The 23,346-nt window shown below is 34.6% G+C and overlaps 1 protein-coding gene across 1 annotated transcript in view; it reads right to left on the bottom strand.

Moving 5' to 3' along the window:
• Positions 1-616: 616 nt before the first annotated feature.
• SBF2 (SET binding factor 2) overlaps positions 617-23,346 on the bottom strand; it is a 198,164-nt gene continuing 175,434 nt past the window's right edge. The window contains exons 32-42 of the mRNA XM_030450948.1: positions 22,244-22,420; positions 20,555-20,656; positions 19,154-19,339; positions 14,730-14,856; positions 13,269-13,396; positions 11,176-11,409; positions 6,054-6,158; positions 4,491-4,684; positions 3,981-4,068; positions 2,872-3,003; positions 617-2,565 (exon numbers count right to left, since the gene is read on the bottom strand). Coding sequence (XP_030306808.1) covers positions 2,467-2,565; positions 2,872-3,003; positions 3,981-4,068; positions 4,491-4,684; positions 6,054-6,158; positions 11,176-11,409; positions 13,269-13,396; positions 14,730-14,856; positions 19,154-19,339; positions 20,555-20,656; positions 22,244-22,420 — 1,572 coding nt within the window. The 3' untranslated portion in view covers positions 617-2,466. The remainder of the gene's footprint in view (positions 2,566-2,871; positions 3,004-3,980; positions 4,069-4,490; positions 4,685-6,053; positions 6,159-11,175; positions 11,410-13,268; positions 13,397-14,729; positions 14,857-19,153; positions 19,340-20,554; positions 20,657-22,243; positions 22,421-23,346) is intronic.

Genomic DNA, 23,346 nt, shown 5'->3' with positions numbered 1-23,346 from the left:
TCGTATAAACACCACAAATAACATGTCTCTCATTTCAGCTTTTATTTGGATATTTTTAAATTAAGTTGCTCAAGTTCATTTTCCACCAATACAGACACTAGAAATTGAGATCAACATTTAAGGCAACATTAGGATTCATGCCAAGTTCAATATGCATACCTTATCATCTAAGCACCACAGCATCCAAGTACTGTCACAGGTCCCCTACCTCTGTCACACATTCCCTTTCCACTTTAACTCTTCTATCCCACACTACACTCAGTAATTCAATTTAGATGCAACATTTTCAAGTAAGACCTTGTAATTTTTAACAGTTTATTTCTTAAAAACTGATAATTTTTTTGCACGAAGTGATATAAATGAGTGAGATACGTTTCTGGGTGAAAATTTCCTGTTGATTTATATTGTGATACCATACAGGATTTAAAAAAAATACTTATTATTCATTTAGTATGAATGTTGTATGTATTTAGCCTTTTAGTAAAGGCTATACATTGAGATTTGTTAGAATTGTAATTTTATTTTAAATCCTGACTTCTTTAGTCATCAGTATTACTATTGAGAAGTGTTTAAGGATGCTCAAGTGCAACTTTAATGTTAAGAATATTTACAAGTATACAAAAAGATCACATGGTTTTTAATACAGCCACTATTCTTAATACAGAGTAAATAAGGATTTGTCTTGTGACTGGAAATATTTCAAGATGTGGGTCTTGCTTTCTTCTCTTTTACAGTAAAAGGAAAGGTTTTACTTTTCCTTAAGAGGCATGTTTATTACAAGATGGTTAGCATACATATATCACATAACATACAAGAGTTAAAATTCACTAGTTACAAAATAAGCAGTGGTATGCATATTTTCATATAACCTAAGATCAGGATCAGTATTTTACAAAGTACATATAAAAGTACTTCATATACAAAGAAAAATAAACATGTGCAAACAACATTGTCACAGGTGGAAATCAGTCAATTGAAAAATGCTAGAAAAATCCTTCATATTTTTGTTTTGAAATTGCAAATGCATTAAAAACAGCTGCATTTCCTATTGTATGTGGTGCAAAATTTATGTTCCTTTCTGACAAAATACATTAGTTATAAAAAAACCCCACAAGCAATTTAATAACTGAAAAATATTGTAAGTATAGTCAGTTTGGTTAGGCTGACATTAAATCACAAGCAGAATGTCTGGAAAAATGAGAAAATAGTGAATCATATATACAAACCTTTCATAATATTAGTGTGCTATATAACATATTAACATTTCAAAATAAAAACAATGGCTTGATTACCTATATATTCTACTTAATGTCGTCAGTATTTGTAGACTGAAAAATTTCTACCAATTTGGGGATATTAAAAATGTTTCACAGGGTTTTTAGATGAACAAACACAATTTTATCAAATGTAAAAATCTATAAACAGTCTTCCAATTCATGTGCAAAAATGTTTAAAAAGTATCAAATCACAACACATCAAACTTGATTATGTACATATTTAATATCTGTAAATGTTGTTAACTAGCTAGTATTGTTCTGCTATAAATAACTTACCTCTGTCCTGCAAATGTCTGCATTTTAAAGATTTCAGTGCAAGTGCTTGCTTCATTGTTTAGTGCATTATCATGTTTGTTATTTTTTATTTTACAGTGAGCAGAACAGCATATAAATTAACATATACAACTCACATATATGGAATCTTCTACTGAATTCCTAGTTTGTTGTTTTCTGTTTCTCCTGGATAGTGTCTGTCAGTTTTCTTTCTTTTATCCCATTGTAATTGCAAACAGAATCTAAAATAAATGTGCCATGATCTTCAGATAAGCACTAGAATCTGAAATTCTGTAACAACATTCCAGAAGCACTCAGAAGAGCACAAGATTGGAGAATGACCAGTATGCTGAGAAGACACTTGCAAGTCTTGGTATTGGGCAATTTCACTTTTTGATCTTTTAAAGTATAAACTGCCTATAAACATTAGCAACCTGATATATATGTCACTGGACTCAAGCTTCATTAACTTTTTAGGAACTGTAGACATGTTCCTTCGTATTCACGACTGGTTTGAAAATAAGAACATTCTGTTTATAAATAAAGAGAAAATATGCTTCCAGTTGGAAGGAAAATGTCTACAATTTCCTTTGGACAGGTTTCCTGCCAGAATAGCTCTGAATTGAGAATACCAGGGTTAGATGACAGTGCAAATACAGCCCACTTTATAGCTAGGAATTGTACTGAAGTGGAAAATCAGGATAAATGGATTATTATTTTTCAAAGTCCTCCCTGAAAAAAAAAATAGCAATTACAGTGGTTATAAATATTAAGCAGAAAAGGAACCTAGCATATTATGAACTGTTATGGATGAAATGTAAGGAAGGCTGGTTGTCTGTCAGTAACATTTCAGAACTTAGCTTCTTACAGGAAATGGTGCCTTAAACATGTCTTTATTATGGAACATTTTTCCTTTCTAAGCATCTGAAATGCAACTCTGGATCCTATCCATCCACTGTTGAGCACTCTGTGCATCTTGGGCACAAAAGTTATATACACGTTTATTTGTCTTCAACTGAAAAAGAAAAATAAGAACATGAAGATAGACAAGTCAATACACAAAACAGAAAAAGAAGCACACAAGCTTTACTTTAATCTGCAGAACACAATCTTTACTAATTGGGTCTGAATGTAACATTTTTTTAACTTCTGCTGTTGAGAATGAGGGCCAGATGCTAGTTGTATATAAACTTTTTGTTTGGAGCTCGCATCACAGCTCCTTCCTACCTCACACCTTCCAGGAGGACTGGAAGTAGTTGGCTAAGTGCACCAAGAAAAGAAAATTTCACATAAAGATCAAGTAAAGATCAGATATACTTACATCAAAAAACGCTTTTTCACTTGCATGTTTTGGGGCTCCAATTGTTGGAGAAGCAGGAATCACAGTTTCTACTTCTGCAAGGTCTATGTGTCCCTTACAGCTTGTATCCTCACCAGAATCATAGTATCGCAGCTGGATCACAAGGGAAAAAAATTCAAATATGTTATTTAGAGGGATTTTTCCATTTCATTTTCTCTTTTCCTGGATATGACTTCGGGGCATGGAGGGCTAAGAGTGAGAAGCACAACTATTATCAGGACCTGAGGACCTCAAACATGGGAAAAGACACAACTTACAAAAGCTGCAGGTTTGGCCTGTGCTCTATTTGACATATCTGGGTAATAGCAAAGCCTCCACCACCTGCTCCTGTGCAGGCCGAGGTGGAGGAGAAGCATTTCAGAGCTTCATAGCAGAGAAACTTTGAATAGTCAGGCATTGCCTCTGGGCAGAGGATGAAGGATGAAACCAGGACCTGGTCTTGAGGATTCAGCATTCTTTGTAATTTTTTCTAGCAGAAACCACCTCTTCACCGTTCATTACATTGAAACTAATACAGAAGTTTTACTTCATCAAGGAGGTAACAGAACACTTACTCTCTGTATTTCAAGAATTCAAAATAATCAGCAAAAATATAAGTATAATTTTAGATAATTATAAACTATATAGAAAACTCCTGTTTTCCTATACTGCATTTAGTGGTTGAATGGAGCTTGCTTTTCTTATGTTTTCCTTAAAGAGATACTTTGATATGAATGTTAACTACTCTGTAAACTGAGTTTTGATATGCAAATGAATTTGAGAAGGGAAAATGTGATACTTGATTTACAAAAAAAAAAAGTAAAAAACCGTAAAGCAAACCGTTATAGCAAATGTCAAAGCGGAATTCCAACGAAGTTTATCACTGTTTAAAAAAACCCAAAATATAAAAAACCCTCTATTCATTCAGAATGCTGTATCAGCTATAAGATAAATACAGATGTATGGTCTACAATGTTGAAACCCACATGGCATCTGAAAATAATTATCTGTCAAATCTATCTTTAAAAACTTACAAAATAACAAAGCAGCCAACTAGTCGTAAAACCACTCATTATCTGAAAAGGCTTTACCTGGTGTTTTGTCACATCCAGCACAAACCAGCGAGGTTTCCAACCTTTGAGTAAAGCTCCTCTTTTGTACAGCGTACCTTCAAAAGACCTGAGCAGTACCAAAAACACAAATGGCACACGATTCCATAATATGAATTCTGGTGATGTATAAAAAGCCTCAGAACTAATACCTACTACTGAAACATTAGCTTTAACTTCAGTAAACTAAATTAGTTTTAAAGGAATAGTTTAGTAACTGGTAACTGTGATACGCTGATAAACACTGTTTCAGTACTTTGACACATTAAAAGTGCAGCTACAATTTGCTTGTCCATATAAACAGAAAGATCAAAAGATACTGCCAGGACATGGAGGGTCACAGGTCAAGACAACTAAATGTAATCAAAACCATGAAGAAGGGATAGAGTAGTCACAAAATATTCTCTGCTTATCAAAGTTTCCCCCCCACCCAGTCAAAGACTTGTACCAATCTAATACAAGGTTCACACACACTGGGATTATTCAGTTTACCTGTTTTCATCGTTCTTTGATGTGAAATGATTGTATAGGGTAGTTGTTCTTCTATCTACTCCATTAGAGGGAGAGATGCTTGTACTCTGTTCCTCACCCAGCCCACTGTCAGGTATTTCCAACAAAGACCTCTTTTGATAGGAATGTAGATTAGCTGACATCATCCCTGGGGAGCCAGAAGCATGTCTCCGGAGCTAAAAAAGATGAAAATAAAAGAAAAAAGGTAACACAATGTGTCTGGCATTGTGAGACTATCTCAGCATAATGCTGATAATACATGGTACAACATGTAAGATTTGAATTATTATGAGGCCAAAAAAATCTTCATAATACAAGTCATGCTGCCCCCAAAAAAAGGCCAAAAGGACAGCAACTCAATGAATTTCTTAAGCAGAAGCATTCACACGGTGTGAGAAATTAGTGTTCTAGAAAAGCCTTATATGGTCCAGTGACATAATCTTGGCTTGGCTTTCTCAGAACCATCTAGAACTAAACAATAAATCTCTCTAAGTTTCATAGGGAAGGAAGGGAAGGGAAGAAAGGGAGTGAAGGAAAAAGAAGGCAGTTTCCAAGAAATACTTTATAGATCCAAACCATTTTACCTGTATTTGGTCATAATATAAATTACAACATCCTAGAGCTAGAGCTCTTTGGGGCTGACCCTTAGCTATTGCATTTATTTATGAATTTTGAAATAACAGCTAGGACAGGAGACTGATATAACGTTTTTATACTTGCATTTTCTTTTCTACTTCCAATACAGTAAAAAACATCCTCTGTTCTGCTAGCTTAAAACTTTTTTCATCTTGAATGATCTAGGGTATAAAGTGAACTTCAATGATTCTGATTGACAAAACCTATTGCTTTACTGAGAGCAAAGGACAAATAACAAAGTAGTGCTGAGAACTAACCACTGCATGGAGGCTGGCAAGTTTAAACAAACACATGAAGCTAAAGAGTTAGGGTACAGTCTTGAGGAGGTAACTCACAAGGTTAAGTTTATAGAGAAAGTTCATAAAAAGCAGTATCCAACATTCTTCCTAGTGCATGTAGATAGGAAAGAGGCAGTCTTAGACTTAGAAACTACCTGTACTGTCAGATATTCTTTTACCACCGTCAAGAACTGAAAATACAAGCATGAATACCAGTACCTTCATTAAAATCTACAATTTCCAAATTCCATTTAGACATGGAAACACCTTTACTCATCTCTGAAACTCTGCTACACCCCTTTGGCTGCTTTCAGAAACTGAGGTTTTTTTGTATTTCAAGAATCTTTTAAATTTGTAAGTCATATATTTGCGTATTAGTAAAATGCTCATCTTGGTTTTTTTGTATGCCTTAATCTACTCTAGAAAAACAATTAGATAAACAGCACTAGTATAAACATATCTTTCTACAACATGCAGAAATGCAAAGCCAGTATCATGGGTTATAACAATATAATCTATTTTTCAAAAGCAGTATTTTACTTCAAGAAACACAGTGATTTTGTCAGTGCCCTAGGTAACCTAAAAAGCAGGAATGGAATTATTCTATTGGATAAGTTCTTTCACTACTTACATTGTCTTGCCTGGTGTCATCCTTTATATTCATTTTGACCCTTTCCCACAAAAGCTGCCACCTTTCTGGGTTCTGATTTAATTTATTTTCCAACCTTTCAATTTCCTGAAACAAACAGCAAGAGTTTTCTTAAGGATAAGCATTTTTAACTGTTCACTTACTGGAAATAATTTTTATACAATCATTTCCTAGTCACTAATTTTATCCAGGGAACTTATAGTCCATGTTTTCCAGTACAAAAACCTACATCAAACCAGCTATAAAATTAAGTCTACCAGACTCAGGAGTCAAGACAATCAAGTTACATCACTTCTTGTATTTCACCATTCAGAGGAGCCACTGTGCTCTCAATTCTCTGCTGGTTCTCCTGAACACACACAATTCAACACCAATTGCCATAACAGAAACACAACAATGACAAGGATAGGCTATATTTTATAAAAATATTTACAAAGAACAAATTCTGCACTGTGACACCAACACAGTACATGGCCAATATTAACATTTACCCTGGTTTATAAAATGTGATACAAAGCTGTAATAAAAGAAGGAAATGAAACAAAAATTTTTTCAATTTGGATTGCAAACTGTAACAACATGTTCCTGTTGTGGAACCTGGGAATATGACCTATGTTGATAACCTCCAGCTACGGTTATTTCCTGTTACAATGACAGTGCATGCAAAATTAACTGAAAAGAGGCAATTTCATTAGTTACTCCCAAACACTCGTCATTACTTTGATGTGTGGTCCAGATTCCTTGCTGTACTTCAATATTTTTCTATACTTTCACTCTCAACAGCTGTAACATTATGAAAATCTGATTCTTAACAAAAACAAATTAAAACCTCAATTTTTGAGAACTGATGACGGAACAAAATAATTGCTATAGGACAGAGAGTTCCCATGTTATATAAAAGACACTTATTTTCAAAGGAGAGAGTAAGTCTCTGAATTTATTTACTTCTACTATACCAAATGATTAAAATAGGTTTAATAGTATTCTCCAACTCCTAGTGGTCATTTAGAATAACAGTTTCTTCAGCAATTTGTTATTGATAGACAGAAAATCATTATATTTGTAAGGTATGAAAACAATCTGAGCAGGAAATTAGCTCCTGAACTAAATTTTGAACTCTGAATTGAAAATAAAAAAGCCAGTATTTGACAGTATAATAGAAACTAAATATTTCTTCAAACTCTTTGTTGTTGAAGGTAAATTAGAAAGCTCAAAAGTAAAACTATGTAAGAAAATTGTCTTAAGATCAAGAATTGAAAAAACTTTTTATTATCTTTATTTTTATTTTTTTAAATACTTTTTTAAAAAAAGCTTTAAATACTGAAGACAGTTGGAAGCCACATATACGTTAAGTATTACAGGACTCTTCATGCCAAGAAGTGGAATCAGAACAGTTTTATTTGGAGTATATTCATAGGTAGATACAAAACTAAGGAATGATGAACACAAATAAGATTAAATGCTTCTCCAGATTACTTGCTCCTCTTTCAAAGTGCTGAGTGTGTAATACTTCCTGATGGGATACATACAACTGAATCAATTTACCACAGAGTTTTCACATAAAAGGCTTTCTCAATTGCTGCAAAAGGATACAAGCTCTTTAGTGCTAAAAGTTTGTCAGGTTTTAATCTGATAATTCTGTTTCTGCCCTAGTCCTGACTTCTGAGTACGAGTCTTTCTCTGCAGAATCTGGAAGTAACTGAAAGTTGTTACTTAGCAACTGGGTCACATTCCTTCTTTTTTGGCTCCACAATGAACAGTGCTTCCAGAACTTAAAATGAGAAACTTTCAGCAGTCTCTAATATACAACTTGAAAAGTTAGGAATAAATTCTCTTTTAATAAACTCCATGTAAAAAACTTACATGGCAATAAATCTTTAAGATTTACTCTTGCCCCTTCAGTTCTGAATTTCACTGAAAATCTAAGATTTCTTTCCTTCCATATGTGCAATGGCCTATGAAAAGCTGCATTTCCTCGAAAGAAGAATTCCTTACATTTATCTTTCTTGTTCATCTCCTGTTGCCTAGTTTTGAAGGAGTAGAAGTCAGTAAGTATAAAAAGAAATGCTAATATACAATTTTATGAATATCCATTTCCTGATATGGAAGCAATTAGCACTAGTATTCCTTTTAAAAAGATCTGCTAGGTAGTCTGCTTTGTATTATTTGAGTGGTACAGATCAGATAATTCTGCAGACACTCCAGAACTGTAGAGACTGATCACCTTCGTATCCACAAAGTGTCTGAGCACACGGAAAAACAATCAGCACCAAGTCCTACATTAGTGGAATGCCTTGACTGTTACAGAGCACCCTGTTTTGGATGACCTTTCTTGACAATATTTTCTCTTCAACCCCTGGACTGGGAGGATTCTGAGACTTTGACTACTAATGGAAAGATGCTAAATGTATACCCAGTGACTGATCTGCTGCTTAGATCAGACTTATATGTGCAGCAAGTTTTACATGAGTAGTTGTTAAATATTTGGAACAAACTTTTGGTTCATGGTCCACTTGGATGGAGAAGTCTTTTGGAAACAAAAATTAAGAGTTATAAACCTGCTCACAACCAGAAGTGCTATTTTTATTGTTATGTTTGCTGTATTGTTTGCTGGTTATTCATTGACCCTGTATATAGCTTTAGTTCCTAATGTCACATACTTAATGTCAGAGTTAATCTGAGTGACTGGCATATACTCATGTGGCATCTTTGAGTTTGCCTCTCTGAGCAAGCGTCATCTAATGTTAAGTGATATGACTGCTTATTTGTAAGAACAGAACACACAGATTCATCTCTCACTAGAAGTACCAGAATCTGATCTTATCTCAGAATCTCCTATTAAATTCTGGGGAGTGAATAGGTTTTTAGCAACATTAGCAAATTAGTGGGATACAGCAGAGATGTGTTTGCACTCAAGCATTGGATTTGCGCTTCCACTGAAATATTGGTAGATTATAACCTCTAATACACACAGTAACCAGGCATGTATCACAGAATGGTTAAGATTTTTATTTGTTGGCTGCTTCTGATGTCATAGAAGTGAATTGAGAAGCTTTATAGAGAAGTTAGTACAGGAATACTTTAAAATAAATTTTATTATTGATGATCTTATAAAAGGCTTAGATTAGGACTAAATGAATAAAATGTGAAAACTGGTCAACTCCATAAAACTCATAAACATAAGGATTTATGGAAACCATAGAATCATCACATGGATGTGATTACAGAAATGGGTACAGGGGGATTATTATGTACCCAAAGCACATTAGAACATTTATTGCTAAAAAATGACACCTTTTGCTTTTGATAGAAGAGCACCATGTTCTACCAAAGAAAATTCTGAACTAAGACACTCAGTATCTTTTCTTGTCTCAACTTTAACTCCTAAAGAACACAATCTAGTTTTCAATTGAAAAATATCTTTAGAACAAACAAATTTGGGCTTATCGTTATAAACTAAGGAAGAATCATTCTTCCATATAATTTACCATTGCTAAATATGGTCTCAGTTCAAAAATTTTTGGGATACCAACACATTCTCAATGGATTTAAGATTAAAGAGAGGTCTTTCTCCTACATAAGCAACAGCCCTAAATTAACAACTTGTTTTAAAAGAAAGTTCATTTTGCTTTTTAAACTTAGAAGCATATTTTTCTAACCTTTACATAACCTCTTCAAAGTTTTCCACATGTTCCTGTCTACTGCTATCTTTTATTACTATAATCTAATTCACAAATAACATTTCAACTCTATAAAACCTGACCCACATATCTTTGGAATATAATATGGCTAATTTCCCTGTTATATGGCAGTTTCTCACAGTTGTGGGATAGTTTCGCTGGAAATTTGGGTGTAGTGAATTAACCCTGTGGTGACAGAAGCACAAAACAGCAGAGAGCCCATGGCAGGGGAAGTCAGGGATCTGATTTCAGCTCTTCTTGTTAGAAATTAGTCCAAGACACAGGTTACAGCAAACAGGGATGCTGACTCCCAGTCAGTCATTTCAACCCTACAGTCAGCTACAGAGCTTTGCTCCTGCTTCAGAGCACCACAGGAAGAAATGCAGAACATTGTTGCCAAACTCCTGATATACTTATGGCTTCTAGTTATTTGATATGAAAGCTCCCTGCTTTTTTTGCTAAAGAATCCCTGATATGATCCCTGCTGAAAGACTGCTCTTTATTTGCCACCACTGGGAGGTGGTGGTGTTGCCATCCCTGGTGGTTTCAAGAAGCATTTAGATGTGGCACTTCAGGCTTAACGGTTGTGATAGTTGGATTATGGTTGGACTCAGTGATCCTGAAGGTCTTTTCCAATTTTAATGATTCTATGATTCTCTATGCATGTGGCTTGAAACAATAGGTCCAGATACAGATGTTAAATTATTCTATACAACTACAGCAATAATAATGGCAATGGGATCCTCTTTCATCTTTTAATGAAGCACAAAACCTACACGAGGCCAAACAAGTCAAAATCAAACATCTATTTCAAGCACCAAAATATTCTGAAGAATCTAAATATAAGAGTTGGGTCCTGGTAAACATGAGCAAGCTAAGAACAATCAGGGAAAGTTTTTTTAAGAAATTTGGGACAAAACGTCCAGTTTATGCTTGAGCATCTGCCTCCCACTTGTTAAACTCAGCAAGTCTCACATTCATTTTTCAGATCTGTTTGTGTCTGGGTGTTTATGTTACAACACACTTACTTTAAACTGCATAGAAGATGCCCAGTGATCTAGACTCAACAATTAAAATAACTTCCTGCATTTCTTATAAGAAAACCTAAAAATTTGTTATGGTCCCTACATAGTTATTTAAAAAGACAGTGAAAAAAATAAACCCATGGCTGGCTTTCCCACAGTTATTAGCTACTCTTGAAGCGTACTCCAGAAAAGTGTTCATTCAGAATCAACACAGGCTTTGTATGGATGATTCCCAGACCAACTATCAATTCTCAAGATCAGTTTTACTTAATACCTGTTCTGACACCTATCATGGTCCCTTAATAACAGTATATCCATAAAGAAGTAATTACATAAAAAGTAAATACTAAGTTCACAAGCATGAGATAACTTATTATTCTGTGTAAGACAGGTACTTACATTTAGGAGGCTGCTGATGGCATCAGGTTGTATTTTTTTAACATCATCGTAACACGGCCACACTATTTTCCTCTTAGTCTGAGAAACTGAACCATCCATTTGCTCAGCTTCCTCTGAAACATTGCATTTTGCAGTTACCATTGTCCAGTCATAGGAAGGACCCGTAGCCAAAATCTCTTCTACATAATAATCCCACTTTTTGAGGCTGGACATATTTACATTTGGTTTCAATGCCTATTTGAAACAAAATGTTATTAAAACAAAGTCTGTTTAGCTTCAGACTTACAATACAACACAATGTTTGTATATTCTAGATTATTCTGCATTGAGCAGTCCATTGCACTGGGTGAATATACCTGGGAATATACTGCTTTTTTTTATTCTTCTACTAAATGACTTGCCTACCAAGAACACTAATTCAGCATATGCAGTTGGTACCCTCACAGTGTTTATGCCTCCTGTTAAAGATACACAAGGCATTCCATAGCAATCACACTTCAGTTTAATTCAGCAGAAAATCCAAGAACCTTTACCATCAGAGAAAGGAGCCAGGCTGTATAACATGGGTGGACACACCACTTGGAAAAAACACAGTAAAATGAGGTAAGCAGACAGTAGCTGTAGAGTCTTCAGAGTAGTTTTAAAACAGATCTTTTGGTATCTTTTTTCTTTTTTTTTTTCCATTTAAAAAATCATGTTAGGACTTTCACTTTGCATCCGTCTTACCTGTAGGGAATTATTGCCTCAGGTGAACAAGCAATTTTAAAGTCTGAAGAGTGATGCCCAGTCACAATGACTAATTCTGCTATTATTACTAATTCTGAAACTATGACACCACTTCATATGAGGAAAACTAGTTTCTTCTAAAAAAGGGAAAAAGGAAACCCTATCAAAAGCTGTTCCTGGTACTTACTAATCAGGATACTGCTTACAGCAAAATACATAAAAGATACAGTGAACAAGCATCCCAGCAAACTCCAAATTCATCACAGTGATGGCTCTATAGAGAAAACAGATGTTTATCTAAAACAAAGACAGCTAAAGCACATCCTAACCACTAACTGTCCCTCTCTTGTTTTCTCCCTCTTTTCTCTTGCACCACCACTTTACTGAGTATGAGTGTGTGTGGTGTGTGTGGAGGGGCTGAAAGGGGCTGCACTGCTGGCAGCAACAGCAATCTGATGCAGACTCAAAATACCTTGAAGAAAAACAAAAGCTATTTTTCTCTTTTTAAAATGAAGTCAATTTATATAGCAGATTTGAGAGCAAGGTGCTATGCATGCTAAGATACAATGTGGGGAAACAACTTGAGAAAAAATAAATAATAATAAACCTCAATAAAAATACCAGTGGCACCATAGCTGCTGAGATGGTCAGCGTGTCTTCTGGTCACCAGCAGTGGACAGACACGCAAACAAAGGATTTATCATGGGACTGAGTGCACCCTGAGCAAGTCTGTTGATGACACCAAGCTGTGTGGTGGGTCTACACACTGGAAGGAAGGGATGCCATCCAGGAGGACCTCGACAGGCCTCAGAAATGGGCCAGTGCAAACAGCATGAACTTCAAGTAGAACAAGTGTGAGGTCCTGGAGGCTGGTGGTCAGACAATGGATTGAGAGCATTCCTGAGGAAAAGGACTTGAGGGTGCTGGTTGGTAAGAAGCCCAACATGAGCCTGCAATGTACACTTGCAGTCATATCCTGGGTGGCATATCAAAAGAAGCATGGCCAGCAGGTGGAGGGAGGTAATTCTCTCCCTCTGCTCCACTCTGATGGGAGCCCACCTGAAGTTTTGAGCCCAGTTGTGGAGCCCCCAACACAAGGACAGGGAGATGTTGGACCAGCCCAGAGGAGGGCCATGAAGATGATCAGAGCGATGGAGCACCCCTCCTGTGAAAACAGGCTGAGGAAGATGGGGTTATTTAGCCTGAAGAAGACTGTGAGTAGACCTTATAGCATCCTTCCAGTACCCCTAGAGTGCCTAAAGGAAAGCTGAAGAGGGACTTTTTACAAGGATGTGTAGAGATAGGACATAGGGGAATGGTTTTAGGCCAGAATAACAAACCACATGCTGATTTTTTAAAAATCATACCTCTATTTCAGCAGGGGCATAGAGGTAATTGAAGAAAATAGGGCTCCTTTTATGCATCTTTTCAATACATTCCCAAATACAAATTCCTTTTTTGGCATGTTTATCTCCTTTATCTTCAAACAATGTCCCTACGGAAAACAATAGCAGAAAGACAGCTTTATGACACTACATAACAACACTAAAAGCATAACTAAATGGAATTTCACAGACTAAAGGCACAGTAAAATTACAATCAAATGCCACCGCAACAAGATAGTATTTGATGAAGCAACTGCTGTGCTTTGCAATTGCCACTGTCACAAATTGGCAGAATATAAATTTTGTATGAAAGATATTCAGTAGCATTAAATTTATAAACCTGTTCTTAAATCTAATGAAATACTTGAGTATTCTTAGGAATTTTTATGAATTTTAGGAGCTTTCTGCCTGTATCCATGCTGACCTAGAAGATTACCAAGCCCTGATGACAGATTTTGCCCCAATTTAGCAGTCCTCCCAATCTGCTGGACCACCTTCACCTAAAAATACTTGCCTACTCATTTAGGGAGAAACATATGAGGCTAGTGAAAACAAGCTGTTCTATCTGAAGTGACTTTGGAAGTACATAGTTGATCCAACCACTACTGCAAACAGGATTTTGCATTATATAAAATGGTACATGAAACCAACTAAGTAATAAAACACATTTCCATCCCTGTGACCCCCAACCATACAAGAATCCAGATTGGATGGAACCACAGGAGGTCACTGACTTCAACTCCTTCATTTTGTTCAAATTAAGGTAAATAATGGAAACTAGCTCTTGTTGAAATAAAGTTAATATGGTTTTGAAGAAAAGCATTAAAATTGACCATATGCCATAAGAAACACCCCACAAAGCAGTGAATTTCAGACCACTTCCGTGTTTTATTTAGTGAACAATTTCCAAGAACAACCTAAACTGTAGTTGTGAAGTCTTTTGAAGAGGACTCCGAGGGTAGTTATGGCCTTAAAACCAGTAAGATTACATTCAACAGATGGGAGTGAAAAGTAAATACAAAATAAGAGAAACACTGAAGAGACTGCAACAGAAAAAAGTGAGAGGTGGAAAGGTTTTCCCTTCCTGAAACCTCATACACTCTCTAAAGGATTTCCAACGACCTTGTTTTTGTTGAAATAAGGTACTTTGTAGGGGAAATAACCAAATGGAAAAATTTCTAAAAAAACCCTGAGGTACAGCACTAATTTTTTTCCCCTGTATCTTAGCCTCATTCATGGAGTGGCTCAGGAATTATTCATTCAGAAAATTCTACATGCTCTCCTTCTCCATTTTCCTTCATATTTCTAAAATGAACTTCATTACATTCTCACCATCCAATTACTGACTCATCTCAAACTAGACAAATTTTTGTAAACTAAATATTGACAAGAAAAATACCAACCACTACACAAGCAGTATGCAATACACAAACATTACCTTACCATGTTCTAATCTTTCATAGTCTGAATCCAGAAGAAATGTTTTAAATCGATTTGATATGTGATGAAAAGCCAGAAACTTTAGATAATACTGATTGAACTCAAACTCTGTAGGGTATTGGTTATGAATCTAAAAAAAAGGGGGAAAAAAAAGGATATTGAGATAAGACAACTGTCTTCTCTGTACACAAAAACACTTCAATATTTTTGTAAAAATATTTTAGAGCAGAAAGGGTACACTGTGTAATAAGCAGTGTTATACTCTGTACAAAATCCATTAGTCTTCAAAGTAATCAAACTGGATATAAATCTTCCAGGGTAACTCATGAAACATGTAACTTCATAGGCAAAGATGCTAATCCTGGCTGTAGCTGGAAATCAAATTTTAATTGAAAGATTTGGCAGTGGACTTCTTACTATTGCTCAGAACCCCATGTAGCAGACATGCAGATTTAATGCTGTAAATGATATTCTATCTACCATTACCAAACCAGACAATTTCTGAAGTACTTGCTAGTCTACGTATTTCTTCCTTTTCAAAACATGCACCAAAATACTACAGTATGAAAAAAATGAAAACCATACTAAGGAGGTGCCATGCCATTACTATTTTAAAACAGTAAAAACAATACAACATCTTCAACTGTTATCCTCAGTTATACTTGGGATCTATCAAATTGAGTGAATTTCTCCAACGTAATGAGTAGATATTTAAGGAGTAAATATCAGGAGTAGATATTTAAGAAGACAAGATTATCACAGATTATAGCAATGTGGGATAGTTGGCTCTTCAAAATTACTTCCTCTTTAATATTATCAGAAAAAGCTTTGTGTAAGATTTTAATTAATTTTAATATTAATTTAAAATTTAGCTACATTTGTGCATTGTAATCTTTATTTTCAGAATTAAGCATGGTAAGTAACTGAAAATTCCAAATTATAATGGAAGTAAGTACAGTTTAGAAACAAAAAAGAAATCACTGACTGACTTTCTCATTTGAAATATGTTCCACTAGTTTCACATGAAACTTGTAAAATACATTTAGTTCTGCAATCTTCCCACGTCTTGTATTTGGCATTCCCACCCCTCTCATATTCCCATTCCATTTTTTCTCTCTAATCTCTACTTATCAGTAGAGAGAAATAGGGTTGTTTTTTTTTTTTTGGTACTTATGGATATTAGTATTAGACTACTTGAAGCTCCTTGACATTAAGATTTTCACATGTGTCAGCTGAAAAAAAACCAACAGGCTAAATAAAGAAAACAAATACGCATTTAGCTAGGAAAGGTTATCTACCCAAAGCACAACAGTGACAGAAAAATCCCTTGAAAGGACCTATAAACTCATAGACAGCATTTCAGTCAGAGAATTTATTGTTGTCATATCTCAATATTAGCTTGTGGCTAGGCATTTAAAATACTAAGATACTTGTAAAATACCACAGTCCAATTTACCCATACTTACTTGATCCTCACTTCTCCCGTGATACAAATGACTACATTCCTGCACTTTTTTGTAAGAGCAAGAATTTTTCTATAGTAAATTCAAGAGTTCAACTTTGTAGACAAAGTATTTTTTCTGGCATATATTAGATCAGAACATAATCAGAGTACACTAATTCTGTTAAAAAATGACATAACGTACATTTGAGCTGAAATCCAAAAAGCTTTGCATGTGTGTGCATTGAAACACATTCACACATTTACAAGTGGCTTATTATACATTTTCCACTTGTGTGGGGAAATGTTTTCGTTAATATATGGTAATAAGGAAGGGCTACATTCTGCTATTTGACATATCTTACACAGGGTCCAACATGTATTTTAATACATTTGAAGAATTGCAAGAATAAGCTCCTACTAAAATTGTGTCATATATCTAGGTGTTGTGAGTGATTCCATTTCTGAGATTTCTGGAACTACAAAAAACTGGAAGTTATAGTAATCTAAATTTACTTTTTATGTGAAAGCAGATATCATCTAAACAATTCTTTGATAAAGGTGAGTTTTGTACTGATTGCTGTATATAAACAGATGTGTTTTAATGGTTGTGGCTGATTGCAGCACACTCGGAAATTGGAAAGATGTCACAGCTACATGAACTGACTACTGTTATTGATGATTTGCTTGCAGTGCAGACTGCAAAACTTAAAAGCATGGCTGAGCTATCAGAGGAAAAAGCTACTGATAAAATATAACTCCAGCATCAGAATTGATGAATTTAATATAGGAGAAAATATTTGTATTCATTTAAGCAATTCAAAATAAACATAAGAGAGATATTTTTACCATAGGGAATGTAGCCACTCAGGTTGAGGTTAATATCTGGTTTCTTTCTGATAACTCTTTGGTGCCATTTCAGTTAATTTATTGATTTTAAGATTTATACTTAAAATTTACATGTAAATTAGAAGCAATGTTTCACACTCTACAATTTCACAAGATATCACCTAGGAAGACAAGTCAACAGGGACAAAGGTATCTTTGAAAATTAAAACTGCATTATCTTTTAAAATACTTCATCTCCATAATAGATAAATATTTTAAACCTACTAACCCAATAGGTGTTCCTAATATGTTCAGGAAAACTCAGTATTTTAGAATTCATTTTTCAAATCACAATGTTCCCAGTTAACGTAAATATCTTCTAATTGTATTTAATAATCTTACACTTCTACCAGCCTCCCTTAGGTTTCCAATAACTGTATCAGCCATCCATAGTTTTCCAATACATTTTGATTTTGTAATCCCTTTATATTTCAATATTTACTTAGTTTAAATAAGAATACAGTACTAAAAAATATCCTGTGCTAGTAATCACCACGAGGCTAGTCCTGCAAACACCGGAATAACTGAATACATCTGCCATGGGACTAGCACACTCACCTCCTGTTTCACAAGGTGCTGTAACAGAGCTCCTTACAGAGCTTAAAAAAAGTCAGTTCTGGAAAACACTTCCATTTTACTTCTATTTAAGAAATTAGCAAATATATACAGAAGAAAAATAAGGAAAGCTTCCTTCACTGAAATCACTTTTATAAATTCAGTCTTCTTAGAAGTAGAGAGTGTATCTGCCAGACGCTGCTATTGTGAAAGAATGATTTTTCATTAATAGTTCAGCTGACACCTGGAGATACTGGCATAAACAATGACTTTTTACAAGATGATGCAGATCTAATTTAGGAATCAGTGCTTCTTTTGTTTTCTATGTATCTTTAGTTTAACCCATGATATTTAATGCACATACTGGCTCCATAGTGACTTTCTTACTGCACCTTGTACATTGAGACTATAATGGTTTAAAATATTTTTAAAGGACCAAATGTTTATTTCCAGTAAATGGACAATTTAAAAAAAACGATTAAAATGTATTACACTTCAGGGTCAAGTTGCAGTCTAGTTGGATTCTGCAGTTGTTTACAAGTTGCATTGAAACAAATGAAACTTAACAGAAATGTTCAAGTACAAATAAGTAAGTAAATACAAATAAGTAAATTAATTTTTCATAGTAAATGCCTATGAAACTTCAACCATTTATTTTAATTAAAAAGTAATTTTCCTACAGTTTATAAGCATACTGTTAAAATTTGGTAAGTCAATACTATAAGTAAAATTAAGTAAAATAAGTAAAATTAAACTAATCTTAAATCTATTTCTAGAAAACTTACTCAGAGTTGCATTCTAAGTAGGATTGTAAGCCATTTTGCTTAAAGGTTTTTTCTAAAACCAGACAAAACTTTTAAAGCTTTTAAAACTTTTAAAGCCAGGATGATTAACTTTACAGAAATACCAATGATTTTGCCATGAGGAAACATTTTATGTTATAACAGTAAACTAAAAACCTTGGATTTCATGTTTACCTTTGTTCTGGATAAACCTTTTTTTCCCCCAAGTTTGTGTGATCTCTGGACATGAAAAAAAATACTCTACAAGTATGCATGGATATGGCATCTCTCTTAAGATTTATTACAGTACAACTCTTTCCAGGGTAGGCTATGTCTACATTAGCAAGTAATTCAGAGCAAAAGGAGTAGACAAACAAACCAAAGCAGCTGGTGCCGAGGTCCCTGCAGCTATATAGACATTTTGTGATTTCACTTTGGAGTAGATGTAGTCCAGTATTCCTTCTGGAAAAAGGTATTTGCAGACTTCCACAAGCCAGTCTTAAGCTTAGAAGACTACTTGAAAGAAATGCATATATGACCTTAAAATATCCATAATCCCAACCACTCCTCTTTGTGTGAATGTCTCAGACTCCTCTAGGCAAGCATCCCACCTTTTGAGGTGAAATCCGGTAACTTTAATAAGACCTAGAGTAGCTTTACTACTCTTCTCTCAAATCATCATCTATTACATCTGAAATAGTGGTATCTATGCAGTTATCTATGGATTCTTGTAAACTAGAACTAGTTTGAGATTGACTTACCTGATGCACACAGTCTAAGAACTGTAAGAAGACAGGAGCAAAACCACTACCCTGACAATTGAGTGTCAGATTACTACGTTGACTGAATTTATGACCAAAGGAGAGCCATTCTTTTTCCACCAGCATTTGGAAGCCTTCAAGTGTCCTATAGAAGGGATCACTGAGTAACTGCACCAGAGATACTATCTAGATCACAAGAGACATTGTGTTAAGAGTGGCAGAATTTAGAACGACACAATCAATGAAATATAGATAATCCATAATCTGTTTATAGTTCAAGGAAAGAAAAGCCTTCATATAAACTCAACCACAGATACTTTACCACATACATTAAATATTTTTATAAAACAAACCAAATAATATATCACATGAAAAAACTTCTATTAAACTGAGACTAGCAATATCTGTAAAAGTCAAACCTGAGCAACTATAGATGTCAGAAATCATAATGCTTACCATATTTGCATTACATTTGAAATAAACCCACTTCAATTTATAAAATAAGCATAATAAATATTTATAAAATAGTATTAGATATCTCAGCAAAGAATGTGTTAAGGAATTAATCCTGAGGGTGACTTTAGAGTTCCTGCAGTGTTGCCATGCTGTGGGGCTCACAAACCAACTTCAGCCGGTTTTTACAGACAGAATGTCATGAGATGTAAATGCAGCACAGACTTCTCTCCCTTCCATCTGTGTACCCTTCACTATCCCTCGTTGTGTGACAACGATTCTAGTAAATATGTTAGCATTCTTTTGTGGTGTTGTTTACCTGGTAGCAGGATGCTGCACCTGGAATTTTTATTTACTATAATTTAATTTACTGGAATTCTTGATATCTGTGTTTATCTTCTGAATTATGAAGCAACTACTTGGACACAATGTATCCATTAAACAATACAGGAGGTCTTCACTCACCCAATTTATAGTTTGTTTCACAGAGTTATCTCTTCTGCTGATCTGTTAAGTCACTCTGGCACAAATTTAGTTATTTCCCTGTGTGCGGTCTCCCAAATTCATTTATGGAAAGTAAACAGCAAGAGAAGGAATTCCCCTCCTTCCCTCCTGTGTTTAAAGTGTAGTAGTGTTTACAAAGATAAACAATCTGTTGTGGCAACTTCCAACTTTCATTCTTACACATGGTCAGATGCAAGAATGCATATTTCATTTCTCAGCCTGAAACGCTAAGTCCATTAAGAGCTTTGGAACAAATTAATTTTGAGGAACCCTTTCATGTTGCAATTTGCAAATGAAAGCAAGAACTCATGCATGCTTGTTTCTTCTCTACTGCCACAAGGCAAATTTCTTAATGTTATACCAAATTATTGGTCACTTGTAGAAAAAAGTATTGCCTGTTTTTTCTTAATATTTAGCTAGTTCAAGGTTTTCAGAGCAGCTTACTTGTGCAGTAATGTCCCAGCCATCTTCCAAACAAACCATAACGGAAGAACCATTTTCCAGGAGCTCAGAGATGATCACACCCAATTGCATTATCCTATGAAGCTATAAAGTATTACAAGTAAGTAACATACTCAGGTACAAGATAAATTGCCAGATATTATAAATACTGAATATTTTAATAATTAATACTAAAATGTTTTCTATAATGCATACAGCACAGAGAAACGCAATGATGAAACAGATTAAAAAGCTATAAAATGTAAATCTCTGGATTTTCATCTGAACTGAAACAAAACTAAGCAAAGAATTGAAGATAGGAACTTAAACTATTAAAACCAATGAATACTGTAATAAAATAGCTGTCATAAAAAGGAGAATGAGAACAACACAGTAGACAGATTTATTGTAGAGAAATTCCATCCTGGCCTAACACTAAAATAATTTCCTGTGAAATGCTAAGGTTCCATAAAGTCAGGAAGTACTTTGGTGGGAGAATCCATACAAGATATTCGCAAGATAATATTTCTAATGTTCAAGCTCATGGAAGTTGGAAATGAATATAATAACAACTGCAGCAAACCAATCACACACACAGAAAGAAACAAAAATCCTACTTCCACAATCTGGAAATACATAGATTACACTGTGTTTCTTAGCTTTTGGGCAAGCTAAAATATATAGAAAGAGGACACATTAATTATTTGCATTCTTGTATTCATTATGCAGTGATGCTCGTATTCCTTAAGCAGACAGGTTAGTTAATTTCTCTGGGAAGGGTTACTGAACTTCAATGAGATTCACACATGAGAGTAACACATGGTATAAGCAGGTTAAAAACTTAGGTGAATTTAAGCAATTTTCTCTTATTATGAGTCTTCACACTGTTATTACTTAGAAAGGAAAATCTGTATGATGCTTACTGGTTTTGCCATACTATGTTACTCACATGTATTTTCTCCTTAAGAAATGACAGAAGAATCTATTCTTTTTACTATGACTAACTTCACTGGAGAAGAATCTATTCAGCAGAGGCTTCCAAACATACCATGTAACTGTTAAAAGCATTTATTATAATTAAAATGGTTTTAGATTTTTTTAAAAGAGCAGACTTTCCCACATCCTTCTTAATACGAATCTAGCAAACTCACTTCCAAGTCTTGCCTTCAGTTAGCTAATCTTTATGTAAGGGAAGTAAAGGAACAGGTTCAGACAGAACAAATTAACACACACACATACACACACAAAATCCATTCTCCCCTGCAAAAACTTCCCCATATCCCACAACAGATACCAGATACTAGCTTGTTTTTTAAATACTTGTGCATATAGAAACACAGGATGGGAATATGTGTGAGGAGTCAGATACCAGTTCTAAATCAAAAGGCTATACTTTTTTCTCCTTTTAAAAATATATAAAATAACAAAAAGATCCAGTGAAAATAAACAGCATAAATCTATATAGATGGCCATCTCTACTTTTCTATGTTTTCCACGTTAAAAGCCATAAATTATGTTGTAAAAAATGCCTCCCACCTTTGTAATGCTCACGTAACAACAGAATGGTAGTATGCAAAATAATGATGATGACAAAGAAGAACAGCTGGTTAGAACACAATAGTTCTCTGTCAGAAGATCCTGAAATTTGTGTTGTATTACAGATTATAAGAAGTAGAAGTACATATAAATTACCTGTGAGAACCACTCTGACTCCCCAAGAGCTTTAAGGAATGTGGCCTCAGAATCTGAAGGAATGGTGCTGGGAACACAAGCTCTCATCAACTTTTTAAAGCTTGCTTTTGTCTGTCGGATGTCACTGAATTCAACAGGAACAAATTCACAATTCAAAGCAAAATCAAGTTTGAATCCCTGCATAAAAAGACAACAGCAGATGTCATTAAAAGGGAAGCATGTTTTTCATTTACAGTCTCATAAAATCTCAAAGTCTTGCCTGCTTTATTGCTATAATACTCCAATTCCCAATTAAAAATCTGTTTAAACACCTGCCCAAAATAATAAAAATCCTTAAACACCTGCAAAATGTACCATAATAAAATATCCATTTATTACTCATAACAACAGAATGTACTGCATGGCTGTCATATTTTTAATACTACTAATAGTAGTAAAAAACCAAGTGATACATATGATGAGTTGTCTATACATAACATAATGTGATTCCTTGAGAAATTTACGGCAAATTCACAATAAGTAAAAAAAATTAAAATAATTGTATGGCTGACATACCAACAGTGCAGGACAGATTTCAGTAATTCAATAAAGCAGAAAACAGTAACCCCCAAATCCAAAATGACCCCCAAAACTACAAATTAGCTCATTCATTTAAGCAGACACTGCACACTAAGGCAAATATTTAGAGAAATTTTTTAGCTCAACACTGAACACTGGAATACCTGATAGGATCTCTGAGAGGTTTTCCTAAAAGAATTATTGTTTTGTTTTCCTTACTGCATTTAGAAAATTAGCAGCAAGTGAGAAGTACTAAATAAAGAGATCAAGTTAGCTAGTTAAAAACCAACAAAAAACAACTATGACAAAGAAGATAATATGGAGAAAAATATTAGGAGAAACAATTCTCATGTATGAAGCATCACTGAAGGCCTTCACTGCAAAATTTTTCAATTTTCTTCAGATTCCTCTTTCACAGAATTAAACTTGGACTGTAATTAATCTTTACTAAGCTGCACATTAAAATCTATCCCAAGAGGTGTACAAAACTGTAGACATCATAGTCCTCTTCATGTAATCAAATCAGGATGTGTTAGTCCACATCA

Source organism: Calypte anna, chromosome 5 (assembly GCF_003957555.1).
Source record: "Calypte anna isolate BGI_N300 chromosome 5, bCalAnn1_v1.p, whole genome shotgun sequence".
NCBI lineage: Eukaryota > Metazoa > Chordata > Aves > Apodiformes > Trochilidae > Calypte > Calypte anna.
This window is presented reverse-complemented; position numbering and strand designations above follow the sequence as displayed.